Source organism: Cebidichthys violaceus, unplaced genomic scaffold, assembly GCF_023349555.1.
Source record: "Cebidichthys violaceus isolate CVI_PGR_0920_01 unplaced genomic scaffold, fCebVio1.0.p SCAF_7, whole genome shotgun sequence".
Classification (NCBI taxonomy): Eukaryota; Metazoa; Chordata; class Actinopteri; order Perciformes; family Stichaeidae; genus Cebidichthys; species Cebidichthys violaceus.
Window position 1 is genome coordinate 4,361,520 of NW_027176927.1, and position 17,932 is coordinate 4,379,451.

The 17,932-nt window shown below is 42.6% G+C and overlaps 1 protein-coding gene across 3 annotated transcripts in view; it reads right to left on the reverse strand.

The window, feature by feature from the left end:
• Window positions 1-4,516: 4,516 nt before the first annotated feature.
• pou2f2b (POU class 2 homeobox 2b) overlaps window positions 4,517-17,932 on the reverse strand; it is a 39,462-nt gene continuing 26,046 nt past the window's right edge. For 2 of the 3 annotated variants that reach the window (XM_068735704.1, XM_068735705.1), the window contains exons 2-15: window positions 14,371-14,436; window positions 14,178-14,212; window positions 13,652-13,708; window positions 12,632-12,745; window positions 11,659-11,764; window positions 11,440-11,531; window positions 11,162-11,302; window positions 10,916-11,057; window positions 10,658-10,806; window positions 10,221-10,418; window positions 9,900-10,093; window positions 8,805-8,873; window positions 8,290-8,363; window positions 4,517-6,446 (exon numbers count right to left, since the gene is read on the reverse strand). In XM_068735704.1, the coding sequence (XP_068591805.1) occupies window positions 6,118-6,446; window positions 8,290-8,363; window positions 8,805-8,873; window positions 9,900-10,093; window positions 10,221-10,418; window positions 10,658-10,806; window positions 10,916-11,057; window positions 11,162-11,302; window positions 11,440-11,531; window positions 11,659-11,764; window positions 12,632-12,745; window positions 13,652-13,708; window positions 14,178-14,212; window positions 14,371-14,436 (1,766 nt within the window). In that variant the 3' untranslated portion in view covers window positions 4,517-6,117. Of the gene's footprint in view, window positions 6,447-8,289; window positions 8,364-8,804; window positions 8,874-9,899; window positions 10,094-10,220; window positions 10,419-10,657; window positions 10,807-10,915; window positions 11,058-11,161; window positions 11,303-11,439; window positions 11,532-11,658; window positions 11,765-12,065; window positions 12,390-12,631; window positions 12,746-13,651; window positions 13,709-14,177; window positions 14,213-14,370; window positions 14,437-17,932 lie in introns of all 3 variants that reach the window. The other variant, XM_068735706.1, reaches the window with a different exon arrangement.

Consider the following 17,932-nt stretch of genomic DNA (forward strand, 5'->3'; position numbering starts at 1 on the left):
AGCTCTTTGGTTTTATTCTGTAACGTCTGACTCGCTTTGCTGTGTTGCTGGAGAAACCTTTGGACTAAAGCTGTATTGTAGAAGAGAAAGAGATAGAAGGATGGAAGAGAAGAAGAGCATGAGTGGTGTGGATGAGAGTGGGTGGAGGAGGAAGAAGCAGCTTGTGTTTGTTGTTCTCTTTGCTCTGCTCACCGTGTCTCCTTTTTTTTCCTTGTCTTGACATGATTTCAATCGAGTTCAAGCGTTGATTCTTGCATTTTAAAGGAATAGTTTGACATTTTGGGGCTTTCTTGCCGATTAGAAAATTATCTGTATGGTAAATATGAAGCTACAGCTGAGAAATGGTTAGCTTAGCATAAAAACGGGGAAACAGCTAGCGTGGCAAGTTGTTACTTTTAGTACAAAACTACGCCTATACAAGCTCTGTTTTTAAGATCAATAGCTCAGCAGACACTTATTCGCAGCAGCGTTACCTGCTTAATTATTTATGTGGCTATCAGTGTCTTTTGCTATGCATTTAAACCAAGCAGTAATGTACTGTGAGTCAATGCTGAGCTTAAAACAGCGCTCTCTGTTACCAGTGAAGGGAGCTCAACTGCAGAAAGCTACCAATTCAGTAGATACAGATTAGTTTGAATATGTTGTTAAAGATTCATTCTCGTGTACGGAACACCACAGGTAACAAAATCTGCCTACCAGCACCTCTAAAGCTCAGAAATGTTAAATAGTTTGTTTACACTGTACAAAAGCCCAAGTGTAAATATGCCAATTTATGGTTGAGGGAGTTAGGTGCTGGAACTATTTATTGGTCTGCTGCACTGACTTCCTGGAGTTCTGTCGTCCCCACCGGCTCTCATCTAGCTCTTGGCATGACAATTAGTAACCGTATTTCCCCAAATATTAAGCTATTCCTTTAAAGCTTCTTTTATAGATCCATAAATGTACATCTCTGAGCCTGTAGAGCTGATGTGATTGTGTGGCGAGAGAAATATTAAAGAATCTGCTGCCGTTTAAGCCTTATGTAGGAAAGTGCAGTTTCTGAACACTCAGGTGGACATCAGGATTTTAGGGAGTGTGTAAATCGTGCTGGATCCCATGGCGGGGCATTGACTTTGGTATCATTCACTAAGGGGGTATCCCCACCGGAGGGATCTACACTTTACACCCGGTCCCTGAAATCCTGAGGTTCACAAAAAAAAGCGCCTGGTCAGAAACGCAGCAGAGCACTGCTTCCATTTCCTCTGAATGCACGGAGAGAGCTAAACAACAAAATGGACCCTTAGAGTTTGATCACAGGCACACCTCTCCTTCAATCTTCCAATGTCTCAAAACACACCCGAGTCGTGAGAAGTGTCTGGATGTGGATGTGTCACCTAGCAACCCTGGTCTCAGCCGTTCCCCGGTTAGCTGCCCTACGGCGCTCCCCGATACACGTGGACATCAAACGGTCAATAAGGCCCCTCATCAGGCAACGAACACCTAAAGGCGAGAGAGGGCTCGGCGACCTTGGTGATAAAGTTGCTCTGAGGCAGAAATCTTTAAGCTTTTTTCAGCCCAAAAATTGGATCCAGATTTGATTCTTGATCTGTGCCAAAGAGCAGCTTTAAGCCCACAGTCCGTTTTTGACAGGGAGGAAGCAGTGAGGGTCAGATATGAGGAGATGGCGGTGTTCAAAGCTCAACACAGACGGCGGGGGGTGTTTTCCAGGGGGACCAGGTGTGTGTGGACCGGAGCATGGACCAGTGTGGCCCTTTGACCTTAACTGGCACCTTCTGAATCCCATGGAGAAAAACTTGATGATCTGTTACTTCCCAGATCAATTCTAAACCTCTGCATTTACCTCCATTAGGACAACAACCTTTAACCTGTGACCCAGCCGTACTGTGTCTGCTCCAAACACAAACCGTCCACACGCGTACCATCCCGATACCCACTGGAACCCCCTGCATTTTTAAAGCATTCATCTATTTGGTTTATCATCAAAGAATATGAGGTATATGATGAACTATCTCTCTTTTACATCCTACAGTGGATGAAGAAAAAAGTTGAAACCAACTTCTAGAAAAGTGGAAACAAAAACTGAAAAAAGAGACTGAGACAGTGTGAGAGGTAAGCAGGCAATTTACGACTGGAAATCCAAAATCGCCCTCTTCTCTCTTGCCTCCTTCTTTCCTCCCTATCGTGTAAAAAAAACCTTTGCCCCAGTTGATCTTCTTCTTTTGTGTTTTTGGTTGTGTAGCTGTAAAGCTTTCATTGTGTTCTCCCTGTGGAGAAAATATCGAGAACTGAAGCAGCACCGCGTCTCAAAGAACACCTCATGCTGTAACTCAGGCAGTTTTTCACACATAAACTATATTTACGCGTTCTCCATTGAAACAGAATTTCAACTTGCCTTTTTTTTGTGTTATTATCAGAAGAAACAAAGGCATGTGTCCAGAATGACTCTGCCAAATTCATTGTTTTCCCTTGAAAAGTCCTGCAAACATGAGGTGTTTATCAACACAGTGCTGCCTCTCAATACTGTGAGCTTCCCCTCCGCTTTAAGAGGAGAGTCGTCTCAGTGAGGAGGAGAATATCTTAATGGCTGACCATCTAATCAGCCATATTCCCTTATTAAGTCCCTACAGGACCCGTGGTTGCATTTATGGTATTATTTGGTTTAAAGAAGTAAGAAAGAACTTCAGCAAGGGGCAAAAACAAATACATCACAAATACAACCCAGAACAAAAAAAAAAAAAGCACCGCTAGAAATAAATTAGGAAATAAATAGCAAGGCAAAAAAAAGATAACAAGCAATTAAATCAACCCTACCCTGAATAAATAGTACAATCAAAAGTCTAAATCATCATTAATAAGGAAAAATAAAAAAGTCCAAAGAGAGATAGTTAAAATTTTTGGTCTAAAATCAAGTTATCATCATCAATGTTTTTAGGATCTTTTTTTTTTCTCAAAGTCTTTTTTGTACGTTTTTTTTCTTTTTAATACATTAGCGATAAGTAAGCAGTAGAACATAGATCTTTTTTTCTACAAAATCTATAGAAGCACTAACAGATACATTCCGTCTAAGAGTCAATGTGGAGAAAAGGTTTCACCTTTAAGGTGCAAACCCCACATCTAAAGTTTGGTTCATGAAACGATTCTCGCGTGTCGACTGTTTTCTGGTGTGGATCAAACCAAATATTCTTTGGATACGTTTACGTCCAACGGTCAACCTGACTGAGGCCGCTGCTGTGTGTGTTATTCTGTGTCTGAAGTGTGTATTCTGCCGTCTCTGGGGTCAAAGTTAATGACAAGACATCACTGCAGACCCTTTTCCTTTTTCTTTTTAAAAACCATTTGGCCTCCCACTCACACTTCAGACAAATTGACCCATTTCTGTGCCCTCATGCAGAGGAGGCCGTTCCTGTTCCTCTCTACTGTGTTTGGTTTGGTTCAGTATTTGGTTCAGTTTGCTATTCAACTCTTTGTTTTTGGCTTTTTGTGTGTCTTTTTTCTTCTGCCAAGACAGTCTGTTTCTTTATCTAATAAAAATCTGGAAGCTAAATTTTCACAGTATTTTTTCCAACCACCTGATAAAAATCTCTAGCACGACTACGAAAAAAATAAGGAGCTCTTGTAGTAAGTAAGCGAGTACGTTATTCCAAATGAGTAATAAGCACTAAAGTACAGTACATAAAACGGCATCAAGAGACACAGCAGAGATAAAACAATCAGAACCAACCAACAGAAAAATAAAAACAGATTTTTTTTTTAGAAGATTTCAGTTCAGTGAGGTCATTTGCGTTTAGCTCCATCCAGGACCAGAGGGCTGAGCTGGAGAGAGTGAGAGGCAGAGGAGGGGAGGAATTGTCTGTCCTTCTTCTGTCCGCCTGTCTATCCATCCCTCCTTCCATGCTACACAGTTTCAGAGTGGGGCGTATGCTGCAGCCCTAAAGCTAACAGATAGACAGACGGCTTCACGTCTTTTGAAACACCTGCATTTTGTCCTCCTCCCCTCCTCCCTCCAGCCACATTTGGTTAGGGTTCTTTTTGGTTTGCTTCTGTCATTCCTTGGGTTGTGTTTTTTTTTTGGTTTGGGTTTATTTTTGGTATCCTCTTACAAAAAAAGTGTGACGCCTGCTCCCCTCACTACAGTGTGTCCCTCTCTCGCCCTGTCCCAGTGTACCCTTCTTTCTGGGGGTTCGGAGTAAAGGATCAGTTCCCTAAATAAAGCTTCCCCCGTGGGTTTTTGGACGGGCCAGGTGGAGGGTATTATACCAGGGGGCTTACGTCCTGTCGTCAGCCCCTCTGGGTCTTTATTGTGTTCATATGTCTTGGCTGAGGTTCTTCAAGAACAGCCCAGCCTTGAGAATGCTTTGGTTTCCATTTGAGAATTAATGGCAGTCTGAGGTGTAAAATGACAGTGAAATGTGATCGATGGAGTGATGATGGAAACAGACAAATATCAGTAAACATGTCTAGACAGACAGGTGTAGGGGCGCCTATGCTGATTGACGAGGCAGGAATGAGAGCCGGCTGTGACTAAACTTGGCTTTATTGACTTATTTAGCCTTCAGTCTCAACGGTTATTACTTTAAATCTCCAATCAGAACCCTATTTCATACTTTCAAAATAGTCGCCACTCTTAACAAGTGCCATTTTCAGTATGTGAAGTTTTCCAGGGCATGTTCATTTAGCCATGGAGTCACTGATAATGGGTTATCTATAAGAGTGAGGAAAGAGTGGTCTGATTAAGAGCACAATATGTCACCTGTTCAGGTCTTAATAAATTCATTCACACCTTGAAATCAGCGTGCCAACTCTATTTGGGATATGTGGCACTTGGTGAGCATCTTTTCACCTGCGTCATCTCTGCTCCTGCAGAATAGTCACGGTAAAAACAAAAAGAAAATGCATGTTGATGACAAAAATACATGAAAACAATGATGATGACACTGATGATGATTTGAACCCCAGAAGCTATAGCGCTAAAAAAAAAAGCTGCAACAATAAATAGGAGTTGGAGTATAAAATGATACTAATAAATAATTAAAAAAACAAATCCAAACTGTACTTTTCAAAGAGTAAAAAACAGATATTGAATAACAAGCCTCTGATAATGACTTGTGAACTAACAAAGGGGAGAGGAAAGCTATCCTATGCTCTTAAAACCAGAGGTAGGTAAAGAGACATGGAGATACAGAGGCAATCATTCATACATGAGCTCCTGACTGGTTCAGTAACAATCTTTTACAAAATGATTCAGTATATCTAGCATGAAAACCTATAAGAGACACATGGGCTGACACAGACAGGATGAGTCGATGACAGGATGGATTGGCTCTTGATGTGTGTGTGTGTGTGTGTGTGTGTGTGTGAGAGTAGCAGTAGCAGTAGAGTCCTGGTCCTGGATAGCTTCAGTATTTACACGTCCTTTGAATAAAGCTTTTCTCTCCGTATTTTTGGTTTTTGGTATTTGGGATTTTGGTATGGTTGCCGTTTTTTTTTTTTGTTTTTTTTTGTCATTGTGTATTCCTCCTCCACATCCTCCTCCTTGGGTAAATTTTTGGTTTAAACTCATCCTCCCTACTCCTCTTCCTTCAGACCCGCAGCTTTTTCGAAATAATTAAAAAAGGGAAAACGTAAGCACAGTTCTCCTCTCCATTTTTTTTTGTCCTTGCCGCCATTCGTTTGTCACATAGTAAAGTTATCTTTTGTCATTTTTGGTTTATGCACTTCGACATGCTTGTCTGCCATCTCTTCCATCTCTTTGCTAAAGAGTCATTGGTATGTTTTCCTTTAGAGAGACAGAGTGGAGAGATTTCATGTCGATATCACGGGTTATTGACAAAAAGGTCCCACGTTGCCTCTTCTCCATCTATTTGGATAGATAAAGATTTTTGGTTTCAATCTTCCCCTTTCCCCCCCTTCTCCCCTCTTTCACTTCTTTCCCTCCCTCTCTCCTCTTTCATTCTGTGTATTTTTGGCATCGAAAGACTGGGAGAGAAAGAGAGAAAGAGCCATTGCGAAAAAAATAACGGAAGAAGAGCGCAAGAGAGAGAAAGAGATAGCTTTGGTGTGAAAGGCGAGGTTCTCGTTTCCTCCTTCCTCCTCCTCTCTGATTGGCCCTTGGCACGGTCACTCAATCTTGGCTCCGCCCAGAGAGGTTGGGCTGTGTGCCATTTCGCTGGAGGAGCAGGAAGAGGCGGGGCTGGAGCAGGGGGAGGGGGAGCAGGGGGTGGGGCTTATGCTGCTGGCAGAGGGGAAGGGGGAGGCCTGGGAGGCTTTAGCTAGGGCGGCGCTGATCAGTCCAGCGCTGGGGTTCTGGGCCATGTGGAGGAGGGCGGGGTGGTTGAGGAAGAGGGAGGAGGGGAGGCACCCTCCCTGGCCCCCAGAGGCCCCAAACATCATCTTAGCGGCCCCCTCAAGACTGGAAAGAGGCAGCTGGCCACCACTGGCTGCTAGGGCTGACAGAGGGAGAAAGAAGAGAAAAAGATCAAAAGAGTAGTACGAAACACTGACTTTACATATGGTAAGTAACGCTGTTAGGCTTGTTTTGTGACTTTACATAAAACAGTCTTCTAAGGGCTTTTGTTATGTATTTATGCTAGTTACGGTTGTTACGTTGTTATGTTAAAATGTTAATTTATCTATTATTATTCAGTCATTGTTGTTTGCTGTAAAGTGTTTTAATTTATATTTTCGGTCTTTCAACACTCTTGTCAGCATTCTTCATCTACCTTTACTTAAGTTAATAATGTCCAACAGTACACAGCCAAGCAAGAGAAAGTGCCTGAACTTGTTGAATTCAGCACAAGTAGGTGGAGATAACTGTCACCACCCATTTTAAATGGAAAGCTCAGGGCGCGGCCTCAAGGTGCTCAGAGTGCGGTTTCTCTGTAAAAAGGGCACCTGTCTGGTTTTTGGGGAATAAAAAAACCCCAAACAATATTTATATTCAATTCCAGCACTGTGCCAAAAGAGAATACTTGAATATTGTTTAATATCTGAAGCAAGATAATCTTGTGGGATCAGATAAACCACAGCAACAGGTAAGCTGACATGAGCGGCCTGTTGTTATGGAAACAAGGTCGATGATTGGCTGTGAACAGTGCTTCATGCAGCGCTTCTTTCATACACAAAATGCTACACGTAAACGCAGCCGAGTAATGTTCGTGATTGCACAGCAACAGCAAAACCAATTTTTTTTTCTTCCATTGAAGAAAAAGCATCTATACTATAAAATGTCTTGTGCCTGAACTGCATTGTGGTCTACTTTTGGTGAAGAAACAGTTATTTCTGTCTCCTCAGTGATCGATCTCTCAGTGTGTGAGTGTTTAGCATCAACAACGGTGTGAAATAGTGAGTCCAAAATGTAGCTCTTGCTTTGTGACCCTGATGGGCTGATATTCAAAGTTGATGGTTAAAACTGAAAACCTTAAATAAACGCTATAAACAGCCCCAACAAAAGCGTTTTTAAAATCTGCATTAAAACATTTTATGGTGAATTTCAACACATCAAAACATTTCACCGATGATTAAATGAAGAGATGAAACGCCAAAGATGAGTGAGACAGCAACAGACGCACACACAAAAACTTAGCCCACGCATTAGCGGGATAATTGCCACACACACTCAGACACTTGACGGGATGGAGTCATGGATGTTGATGGCAACATATGAGAAATAAGTCATTCTTCCTCTTGACAACTATCTTTGCCTCAGCTGCTTTGTACTGTGGATGAGCAAACACCCTTGGCTGCCTATTCATCTGCGTCTGCAGTCTACCGGCACGATTTGATTCACCTACCATGCATGACTGTATGACTCATCATCACACTTCTGTTTTTAATACGTCTCTCGCCCCCTTTCTCATCGCCACACCACAAAGTATGATTGAAAATTAGCTCTGCTGACAGTGGTCTGGATTGTTTGGTGGTCAGTTCTGCAGGATTTTACGCTTATTTTTTCTTGTGCTATTCTTGTGTTGTTCTCAAGTGTAGGAAGGTGTGTGAGATGAGATGTGTCGTGCACAGTATGCGTCTGACTTTGAGCATTTGTGTGTGTGTGGGAGTGTATAAGTGAGAGAGGAGAGGAGGGAAATGTACTGCCAGAAAATAAACACTCTTCTCTGCGTATTCTTTATGTATTCTGTGACCCTAAGATCTTCCCAGAAATTAAATAATAAAATACACCACCTGAGCCTTGACCTCTAAACTATATTCTGTTCATCAGTGCTGCTGATGCTAAGCTTTCTCTTTTTTCACTCTCCTGAAATAAACCCATTTCTTTCTCTCACACACACACACCTTGGATAGTGGCCAGGGGATTGTTACCGAGGAGGGCTTGGTTCATCCCTGTGTTAACTCCCATCACAGTGTTCCTGTTGTGTCACGCACACACACACACACACACACACACACACACACACACACACACACACACACACACACACACACACACACACACACACACACACACGCACGCAGCAACATACATGTGCAAGCATATATACGAACCCAGACAGACAGAGGAGAAAAGATGAGAAAAAAGCAGGTTTAGAAGCAAGGACAAGCTGAGGGCAAATGCAGCCCTGCACATATAAAGAGCAGTAGTGTGCTGACAGTTGGCTGTACAGCCAATAAACAAGAGGTTAGAAACGCAGAAGGAACGGAACATCTTGGAACATGTTATAAAACACCAAAACTCTCATTAACTATGCATTTATCTTAGAAGTGATTCAATATAAGAACACAGCATTCTGCACCAAACAAAAGTGTGTTGTGCTGCGTCATCGGCATTTGTGTGTCTCGGTCACATTCACCTCAAGTTTGCAGCAAAATCGGTGATGTAGTTAGACACGTCACCGTTCTTTTTACCCATACGCCATAAGCTGTGAACACAAGAACCACACACACAAACACACACAGGGTTAGGGTGCACTGCAGCACAGCGGAAGCAGTGGTGCCCAATGGCATGTTGGGATATCAGTGTGTGTGTGTGTGTGTGTGTGTGTGCAACAATCCCTGTGAGTATCAACTATTACTAACTACAAACTGCAGGTGAACCGAGGATGGCACGGTACAGTATTCATGGTGAGCGCGTTTATGGAAATGTGTGGTTGCATGTAGTGGCACTTCAACAATTTGCCTAAATGTATTCAGTTGTGAAAACTATACAAAAATATTATAATTTAGATTAGTTCACCAAACAGAGACCTAATACTTTAAGGATCAGTCCCCACAAATGACAAAAAAGCTACTTCCTCACCTTTAGTGGTATATTGACAGGTAGTAGGCTTTATTTGACTTAATCAGGTTTTGCAATGTCCTTCTCTCAATAGCCATCATGTTGACATTTTTGCTGCCGACCCAATATATGCAGTGTTGCAGAGATGACGTATTTTTGGAGGCCAACCCGGAAGCTACCATCGCACTGGTTTCCTCTTCAAAAAACCAATGGGATATTTCCATTCCATCAGCAAGATAAGCTTTACAAATGAGCACCAGGAAGCTAACGTAAGGCTGTAAATTAACTACAACACGGTCATGACTTCAGCATCACCACCACTAAGCTAAAGGCGGACTAGTGTTTGGCAAGATTACGTTTAGCGGCTGCCTTTTGTAAGACACGTAAAAGCATATTTTATGTTATAGAACAAAACATATCTTAAGCTTGTGTGTCACAGACATTATCTCAGATATCTAATCAAAAACCCATAAAAAACTAGAGACGAGGCAACTGGAAGCCTCACAGCAGTGAAACATGCTTTTCCAGATTCTGCCTTGTGAATCACTTTGGAAAACACATATCCCTAAAGGTAAATGGAAAACCCAAAGTTGCCAAGACAATAACTGCTGTCAAGCGACTGATGGGGGAATCCCAGGTGGTGCATTGTGAACGGGTCATGGTCTCTTACCCTGTGTTAAGGTTGAGTGTGCTGTGGCTGGGAGTGGCTGGGCTGCGGGCAGGAGGAGGAGGAGTCACCGGGGAGGGTGCGGAGCTGAGAGAGGGGTGGGTGGAGGTGAGGCTAGAAGTCAGGGAGCAGACAGGGGACATGGTGGCCACTGCTGTGCTGAGACTGGTCACGGCCTGCGACAGCTGGCTGGACATCTGGTAGAGGGAAAGAAAAAGGCAGATTCAGAGTTCTGAAACTTCAGATAGCTAAAAAACAGGGACATGTTCATCACTAAATATTCCTCAAAAATACACAACAATGATGTTGAGGTTGGATATCTACCATGTGAGGACTGTAGCAGGACGGTTTGTGTGCTGGTGGGGCAGTGGGGGGCTGGCTGGGCAGGGGAGGGGTTGCACTGGAGGGATTGATGCGTTTCTCTTTCTGCCGGCGGTTGCAGAACCAGACCCGGATCACCTCCTTCTCCATGTTGAGCTGCTCTGCGATCATTAGGATCTCCTCTGAGGTAGGCTTCTGGTTCTGCGGGAAGGGAGAGACAGGAATTCAGATCATTTCAGCAGTGCTATATTTCCACCACATGATGTTTATATTAACACAAAGAGCACAATCTGACATTTAAGAGCTCAGCGGAAAAATAATAACTTAACAAATTGAACTCATAAAACAATGTTCTTCTGTTACACAATCAACAGAAGAAGAAGAAAATCTATGAATTTCAATTTCTTCTTTTTTTAAAGTTAAATAATTAATCGTCTTACCGTCATGAAAGCGCGTTCCAGGGCCACGCGTACATTTGTCTCGATGCTGGTTCTCTTCTTTCTGCGGCGACCAGGAAGCCCGTCAAAGCCCATAGAGGAAGAGGACAGGGAGCTGGGGCTGGGCAAGGTACAGTCTATGGACATGGTCTCTGATGAAGGAGAGCAAACACAAAAACAGATGAGTGTCTGACTTTAAAAGCACATTTTCTTTAAACATATGCTAATCTATATGTAAAGTACTGTTTGATGAGAGCTCACCTGCATCATTGAGCCACTTCTCCAGCAGTGGCTTCAGCTTGCACATGTTCTTAAAGCTCAGGTTGAGGGCTTCAAAGCGAGAGATTGTGGTCTGACTGAAGTCGTTGCCATACAGCTTCCCCATGGCCAAACCAACATCTCCCTGTTGGAGGGATAAAAGAAGTACAGTCAAAATACATCAAAGACTAAGAAACTGCTCATGTAACCTGCCAATGCACACATGCACAGTAGATGTCTCTCCCCCACCTGTGTGAAGCCCAGTTTGATGCGTCTCTGTTTGAAAGTGCGGGCGAACTGTTCCAGCTCCTCCAGGTCACTTGGCTCCTCGGTGTGAGAGGTCACTGAGGGCACCGTGGTCACACCGCTCACCTCCACACTCTTATCTCGCTGTGGCGGGTACGACGTCAGAGGAACGAAAGTGAGAAGGAGAAGGAAGGGAGATAGAGACAAAGGTGTTAGTTTATTGCTGGTGCAGAGGCTGGGTTTCCTTTTCCACTGACTAAAGCTTGAGAGTTCCCTCATACATGTGCTTGGAGTCCCATTCTATTTGAAGCAGACAGCAGGCTCCCTTGGTTTTGCTGAGGTAGCGAAATTAGATTTGGTGTCGATAAGAGTCCTGAGGCGGAAAAAAAACACAAATAATCACTTTTAATTATGACCAAAAACAAACAAATCAGAATTTATGTTCACAACTTATTTCTGCCAATAACACAAAACGCTATCCCAGTAAGAGGCCTTCCCACCTTGCTGGCCCTGCTGTGCCTGTGGGAGGAGGAACTGGGCAGGGGACGAGAGCGAGTGGCCGGGCACCAACACCAACTGCTGAAGCTGCAGCAGCTGCTGGATGTCCTGTTCAATCAAGAGAGAGTGACTGACAGATTAGCGAGAGAACAAGAATGCGTGACTTTACGAGAGACAGACAGAACGTGCAGTCACACAAAAATGTGTTGTTTGCAGCAGATTTGGACGTACAAAAAACACAGAAGTAGGAGGAGAAACTTAGAAATGGAAAATGTGTGCATTCGTGCAAGATGGAAACTGTGACTCATGAAATAAGCGATTGACATGTAAGAAGAATTGTTCCGTTGCTTGATACTGGTTCCTCAATCAAGCCGATCACCAGGATGAGGCTTAGATTGGCAGTCAGTACCTGGGCGGTGAGTTGGATTGGCTGGGAGAGGGTGAGCTGGGGTGGAGGAGGCTGGACAGGGACACTCTGGGCTGTCTGTTCCTGTGTGCTCTGTCCCTGTCCCTGGGAGTGCGACTGGGCCTGCTGCCCTGTTTGTCCCGCCTGCTGCTGATGGGCTTGCTGATTTGCTGCTGCGGCTGCCTGAGCTTGCTGATTGGCTTGGGCGGCCGCATGGGCAGCATGAGCGGCGTGGGCTGCACTGGACTGCTGCACAGCTGCAGCCAGGAGTTGCGCCTGAGCCTGCTGCAGCAACAGCTGCTGCTGTGCTGGCAACAGAGCTGTCAACTGGCGAAGAGGGAGAAGAAGGGAAGGAGAGGAGAGGAGAGGAGAGGAGAGGAGAGGAGAGGAGAGGAGAGGAGAGGAGAACAGAGGAGAGGAGAGGAGAGGAGAGGAGAGGAGAGGAAATGGACAGAGGGAGACAAAGAAGGAAACAAAGTGTTCAAAAAGCAGCACAAGAGAAGCAAGCAGGGTAAAAGCAAAGCACAGTGTGTGTCTGTGAGCATGTAATATAAGTCTGTCTGTCTTACCCCTGCTAGTTGGGAGCCAGTCAGCATGAGCTGTGTATGTTGCAGGGCCGTCTGTGAGGGGGTCGGGCCGTGAGAGAGAGGAAGAGCTGGGGACATCTCACACTCCATCTTATTCTGTGTGGAAGACAGAAAACAGAGCGACAAATGTATTTAAAACAAAAACAAAAACAACATGTATCCAAAACATAAATCATAAAATGCGCTTTATGCCCCCAGAACATTCCCATTATCCCATTGCTGAAAACAGCAATTACGCCTCTCCTTTCCAGCATAAATGGCAACTGTTAAAAGCATGCCTGCACTAAAAAGACAGAGCAAATATATAAAAAACACAAGGCAGGAAACCACCATGTCCCAGAACTTAGAATTGGTCAAAAAGGTTAATTAGAAACGTACAACTACATAAGCTTACCTGGCTATTCAAGATCATGATAGACGGCTCTGTTTAAATTCTGAGTAATTTCAGATGATCGCTCATAATCAGTCACAAGTAAACTGATGAGAAGTGCATGTCTAGTCTGTCTCAGGCAATGAGAGTCCACCAGTTTGTTTCTTTCTTGCACAAAGGGATCATCTTTCCTCCCAGGATCAGGCATGTTTGAACTGGCAGAGGGGCACTCTTCCAGCTTACTAATTTGCATATGCAAATCAGGTCAATTTACCCTTTCAGTGAAAGTCGTAGTATTATAGATATATTTTGATTCTCAAGGCACTTTGTGTAGGGAGAGTGCCATCATACTCTCAGTGAATTTGTTTGGATTTACGACTGGGTGGAGAGTCAACACATTATGAACCTCAACGTCAAACGCGACAAAACAACAATTGCGAAGCAATGAATACAAAGCTGAGGCAGCAATACTGTCTATAAACCCATTGTTGGAGGTTAAAACACAAAAGATGCACAAACATAAGTCCAGACATATGCACAGGCAGTTCAGTAACATGGACACACACACACACACACACACACACACACACACACACACACACACACACACACACACACACACACTCACTCACCTTGCTGCTGCTCAGGGTCGGTGAAAGGGGAAAGGGATTGACTTTCATTGACTGAGCCTAGAGGAGACAAAACGGAGCTCATATCAAAAATGACTGCCAAAATGCATCATATTTTATTTAATCTATTAATCTAAAAGAAATAGTGGATTTATTAACAGAAAATATATTTTTTATTCATTTTGATATTTTTTAACTAGTTGTATTGATTTATCAAGCTGCATCCAGCTGCTTAAATGTGAGGATTTTTTTGCTAACTTCTGTTTTATTTCATTGCCAATTGAATGTGTTAGGATTTTGTACTATAAATCGAACAAAACAAGCTTTTCAAGATGACATCTTAGCCACTGACAAACTGCATTTTTTCATATAGACTAAAGGATTAAATTAAAAAGACAAATTAATCAACAGTGTAAAAAGCCAGCAGTACAAACTGTCTGACTGGCAGAGTTATCTTTTTTTGCATTAATTATGTGGGTGAAAGAGGTGGGAGATAATGGTTGATTGTGAGCACAGGAGTCAGACGTACCTGGTGATTTGATTCAGGTCCATTCCGCTCTGAATCTGTGTGGGAGGGAAAGGAAAAAGTGAGAAATTAATTACGTGTTGAGCTCTAACGTACAGACAACAATGGCATACGACATCATGTATGTATTATTTTTTATATAAAGTATATGTATATGCTTTGAATATTTGCTGCCACTAACAGCAGCACATCTTACCTGTTCCCTCCAACGGTGAGTCAGCCCCTATTTTATCGACCTCTACTGCCTTTGACATCCTGATATCTGTAACAGGAAGACACACCGATAAATACCTCAGCGAGGCTCATTCTTAAATATGTGTCAGAGAAATAAATGCAGACGGAAGCAGAACACATTTACGAAGCAGATGATCACAATCTTGATGACGAAATGGGAAAGAGGATGTCCAGGGCGTCGAGTTTAGATAGGTTAGAGTGTTTTCAGGTCACAGACCAGGCCTACACACTGTACAACAAACAATGTGGCTGAATCATTCACAAGCTGAATCCAGCCCACATTCATTCATTCTTTCCAATTAGCGGTTTAACAAAAGAGTAGGTTGACCTGAGGTGTTAGCTTGTTCTAAATTTAGCTTGAGGTGTTTACGTGGGAGCAACTCAACACTTTGTGTGTCATCCCTTTGTGTGTGTTGTCACATCACTTCTGATACTGTATTGGGACAGTCCCTTTGGCAACAGGAGTGAAGGGAAGGAGGCAAGAAGTTTAAGTCTTTAAATGTATCTATCACAAAAGGGAGTGGAGTATTTTGGCACAGAGTTTTGAAAAGATGGGGATGAGGATGATCCAAGAACAGTTTTGAATGTGTGTGTGTGTGTGTGTGTGTGTGTGTGTGTGTGTGTGTGTGTGTGTGTGTGTGTGTGTGTGTGTATGTGTGAGTTTGTGATTTAAATGTCTGTATAGTGTGTGTAGTAGTTTTGTTTTATTAATCACCCAATGGCATCATCTCACTACAGAACCTTTTATTTCTCTGAAACCACAAACTGAAAGACTACTTTTTGTTGTGGCCATTTGAAACCTTTTTTTTCTCTCTCTTGTTCCTCCCCTTCCTTGACAAGTTCTCACACTCACACACACACACACACACACACACACACACACACACACACACACACACACACACATACACAGCTACTTCCCTTTTGTGAAAACATGCAAATCTGCCCAACGACCAACTAATTATATCTGCCACCTGCATAATAAACTCTCAGTCTCCCTCCTCCTTTTTCTCTCTCCCTTTCACCCCTTCCTCTCCTCTTTATCTCTCCTCTCTTTGTCCTGTTGTTTCTCACATTGCAGATAAGAAGGCGCTCACTGACACTATAGCACATTTTAATTTCCTCATATACGTATTGCTGAGCTTTTATCATTACAACACACTAACGACTTGTATTCGACCAATAGTGCAATTCCAACAAGCAAGTGGTCAGGCACGGTTTTCACCATCGGGGGGCAGCAGTGACACATGGACAGGATGACTGCTCCACTGACCTGATGCCACTTTTAAAAGGCCGAATCATCAGTCCAGTACATTCTTTATGAAGACAAGAACTTATAAAATGAGCCACTTCCTGATCAAAAATAAGTGGACTTTGATACAGGCGGTGTTTTTAGGGGAAGGAGGAAGTGGCTGTGAACTAGAAAATCTCCACTCTGCCGCCACATTGGTTATAACTTGGGGTCAGGACACACACACACACACACACACACACACACACACACACACACACACACACACACACACACACACACACACGGACAACAGGGTTTCCCTCAAATAAATAGACTTCTGCAAAAAAAAAGCTAATTTGGTCATATGGATGCAAACATCTGGTTAATCTAATATTAGGGTCAATTTGTGGTTATTCCAACATTACATATGGCTGCTGTTTTGGCAATATTTGCCATCATGGCTATTGGTGAAACCAAAAAAACTGTCCAATGTTGCTAAATTTCTGGTGAAAATATAATCCTCTCAAGATGCACAAAATTAAGTCTTGAGCTTAATTACAAATTGTAATGTGAAACTATGTATTTTGTGTCATTACAGTGGACTATCTTGTGCTCCAATCCTCAACACATGCAGTGTACAATATTCCAAATCCACCATATAAAATGATTGTCCAGCTCATAAAACAGCTGTAATGTGAAGTTACCAAAGTGCTGCCTCTTGTCCTGTACTGCTCGCTCGCAGGACACCCGAGCAAGGTGTGTATTGATTCATGGTTTAAAATGGCCTACAGACAGTAGCATGGTGGATAATGTGGTCAGTAATACAGTAGTGGGACAGTATATCAAGATGCTGTGTCTTTTTCTCACTTCCCCTCCCGACTTCCCCTTGTACCGGGTTGAACGCAGAGTGCTAAACCCAACACTTACTGTCAGCGAGGCTATTAATATTAGCCTGCTCTCTCCCTCTCTTTCACTCTATCTTTTACAACACATTGCTGCACACACACTACTAATTTAGCTTGTCACAGAGCAGAGTTACAATGGCAAGTTGGCAATGTTTTTACAATTTTAGTGAATTTGTTTAAATAAGTTTGAGAATAAGAGGCAGCAGCTCCTTGTTTTTTCTATGTATATGTGGTAAAAACTTAATTTCTAGAAGTGTTAAGAAGCATTTTACAAAGAACAAGGTTAGATTACTATGTCTATTTCATCCCTCATTAAGATGTTGTACTAATCTTACAGCAAAGCTCAGGGTTTAACTTTGACCCATTGAGACCAGAACTGCAGCATACTCTCTGTATCTTAAACAGAGCAAATTAAATGCGGTATAATCCTGTGTCATAAATAAATGATGCAATAGAAAATGAACAAGGAACAACAGTGTCTTTGCTCAGGCAGGACTGTTTCTGTTATTCTCCTCTGGGTATTTTGGCTGAGATGAAACTCTGACCACCCCCCCCCCTCTACAATCAACCGTACTAGAAGGCTGTCTGGGAACTAAAGTCATCACACCTATTAACTACGGATTTAAAAAACCAAGAAGCGCTGAGAGGTAACGATTCTGATTGAAAAATAGATATTTTCCATTTAAAACTGAGCATCAAAGAGTTGGCCATCCAGCTCAACAGCTTTTGTACATGAAGATGAAGACGTAAGTTGACGTCACAATTTGAGAATGAAATAAGGTGCTGAAGAAAAAAAAATAAGATTAAGTAAATGGATGACGACAGAATTCAAGAATGAAAGAAGGAAGTGAAGAGGAAAACTCTAACAATAAAGTAAGAAGCTAAAGGAAAACCTGAGATGTGACATTATTGGTTGCTAAGGTGTTTGTATCAATAACACAGAGAAATGACTAATGACTAAAAATGCAAAATATGAACTGGTAAAACACCTTGAAATATAGACAGATGTCACTGTGGAGGGCCTTTATCAATGAGAACCTAAGTTCACCAGTTTGCAGACTTATGCTCATTTACAGTGAAATATGTTCTCCTTGCATTGATGCACTTTGAGCAGATGAGTGAGGTTGTAAATGCAGGTGGCAAGAAGACTATATTGAAACATTTTAAATTGGGGAAATTACTTATTTATCCACATATAATCCTGGGGAAAATGTGCACAACTACATAACAGTTTAATCAACCTAAATAATTGTAGAAAATGCCCCATCATTTTTAACTAATCCAAATGAAAAGCAAAAAATAATAACTAGTTTGTTTTGCATGAACCTTTTGTACTATTTACACTAACTCTGTGTTATTTGCATTGTGATATGTTCTTGTTTGTC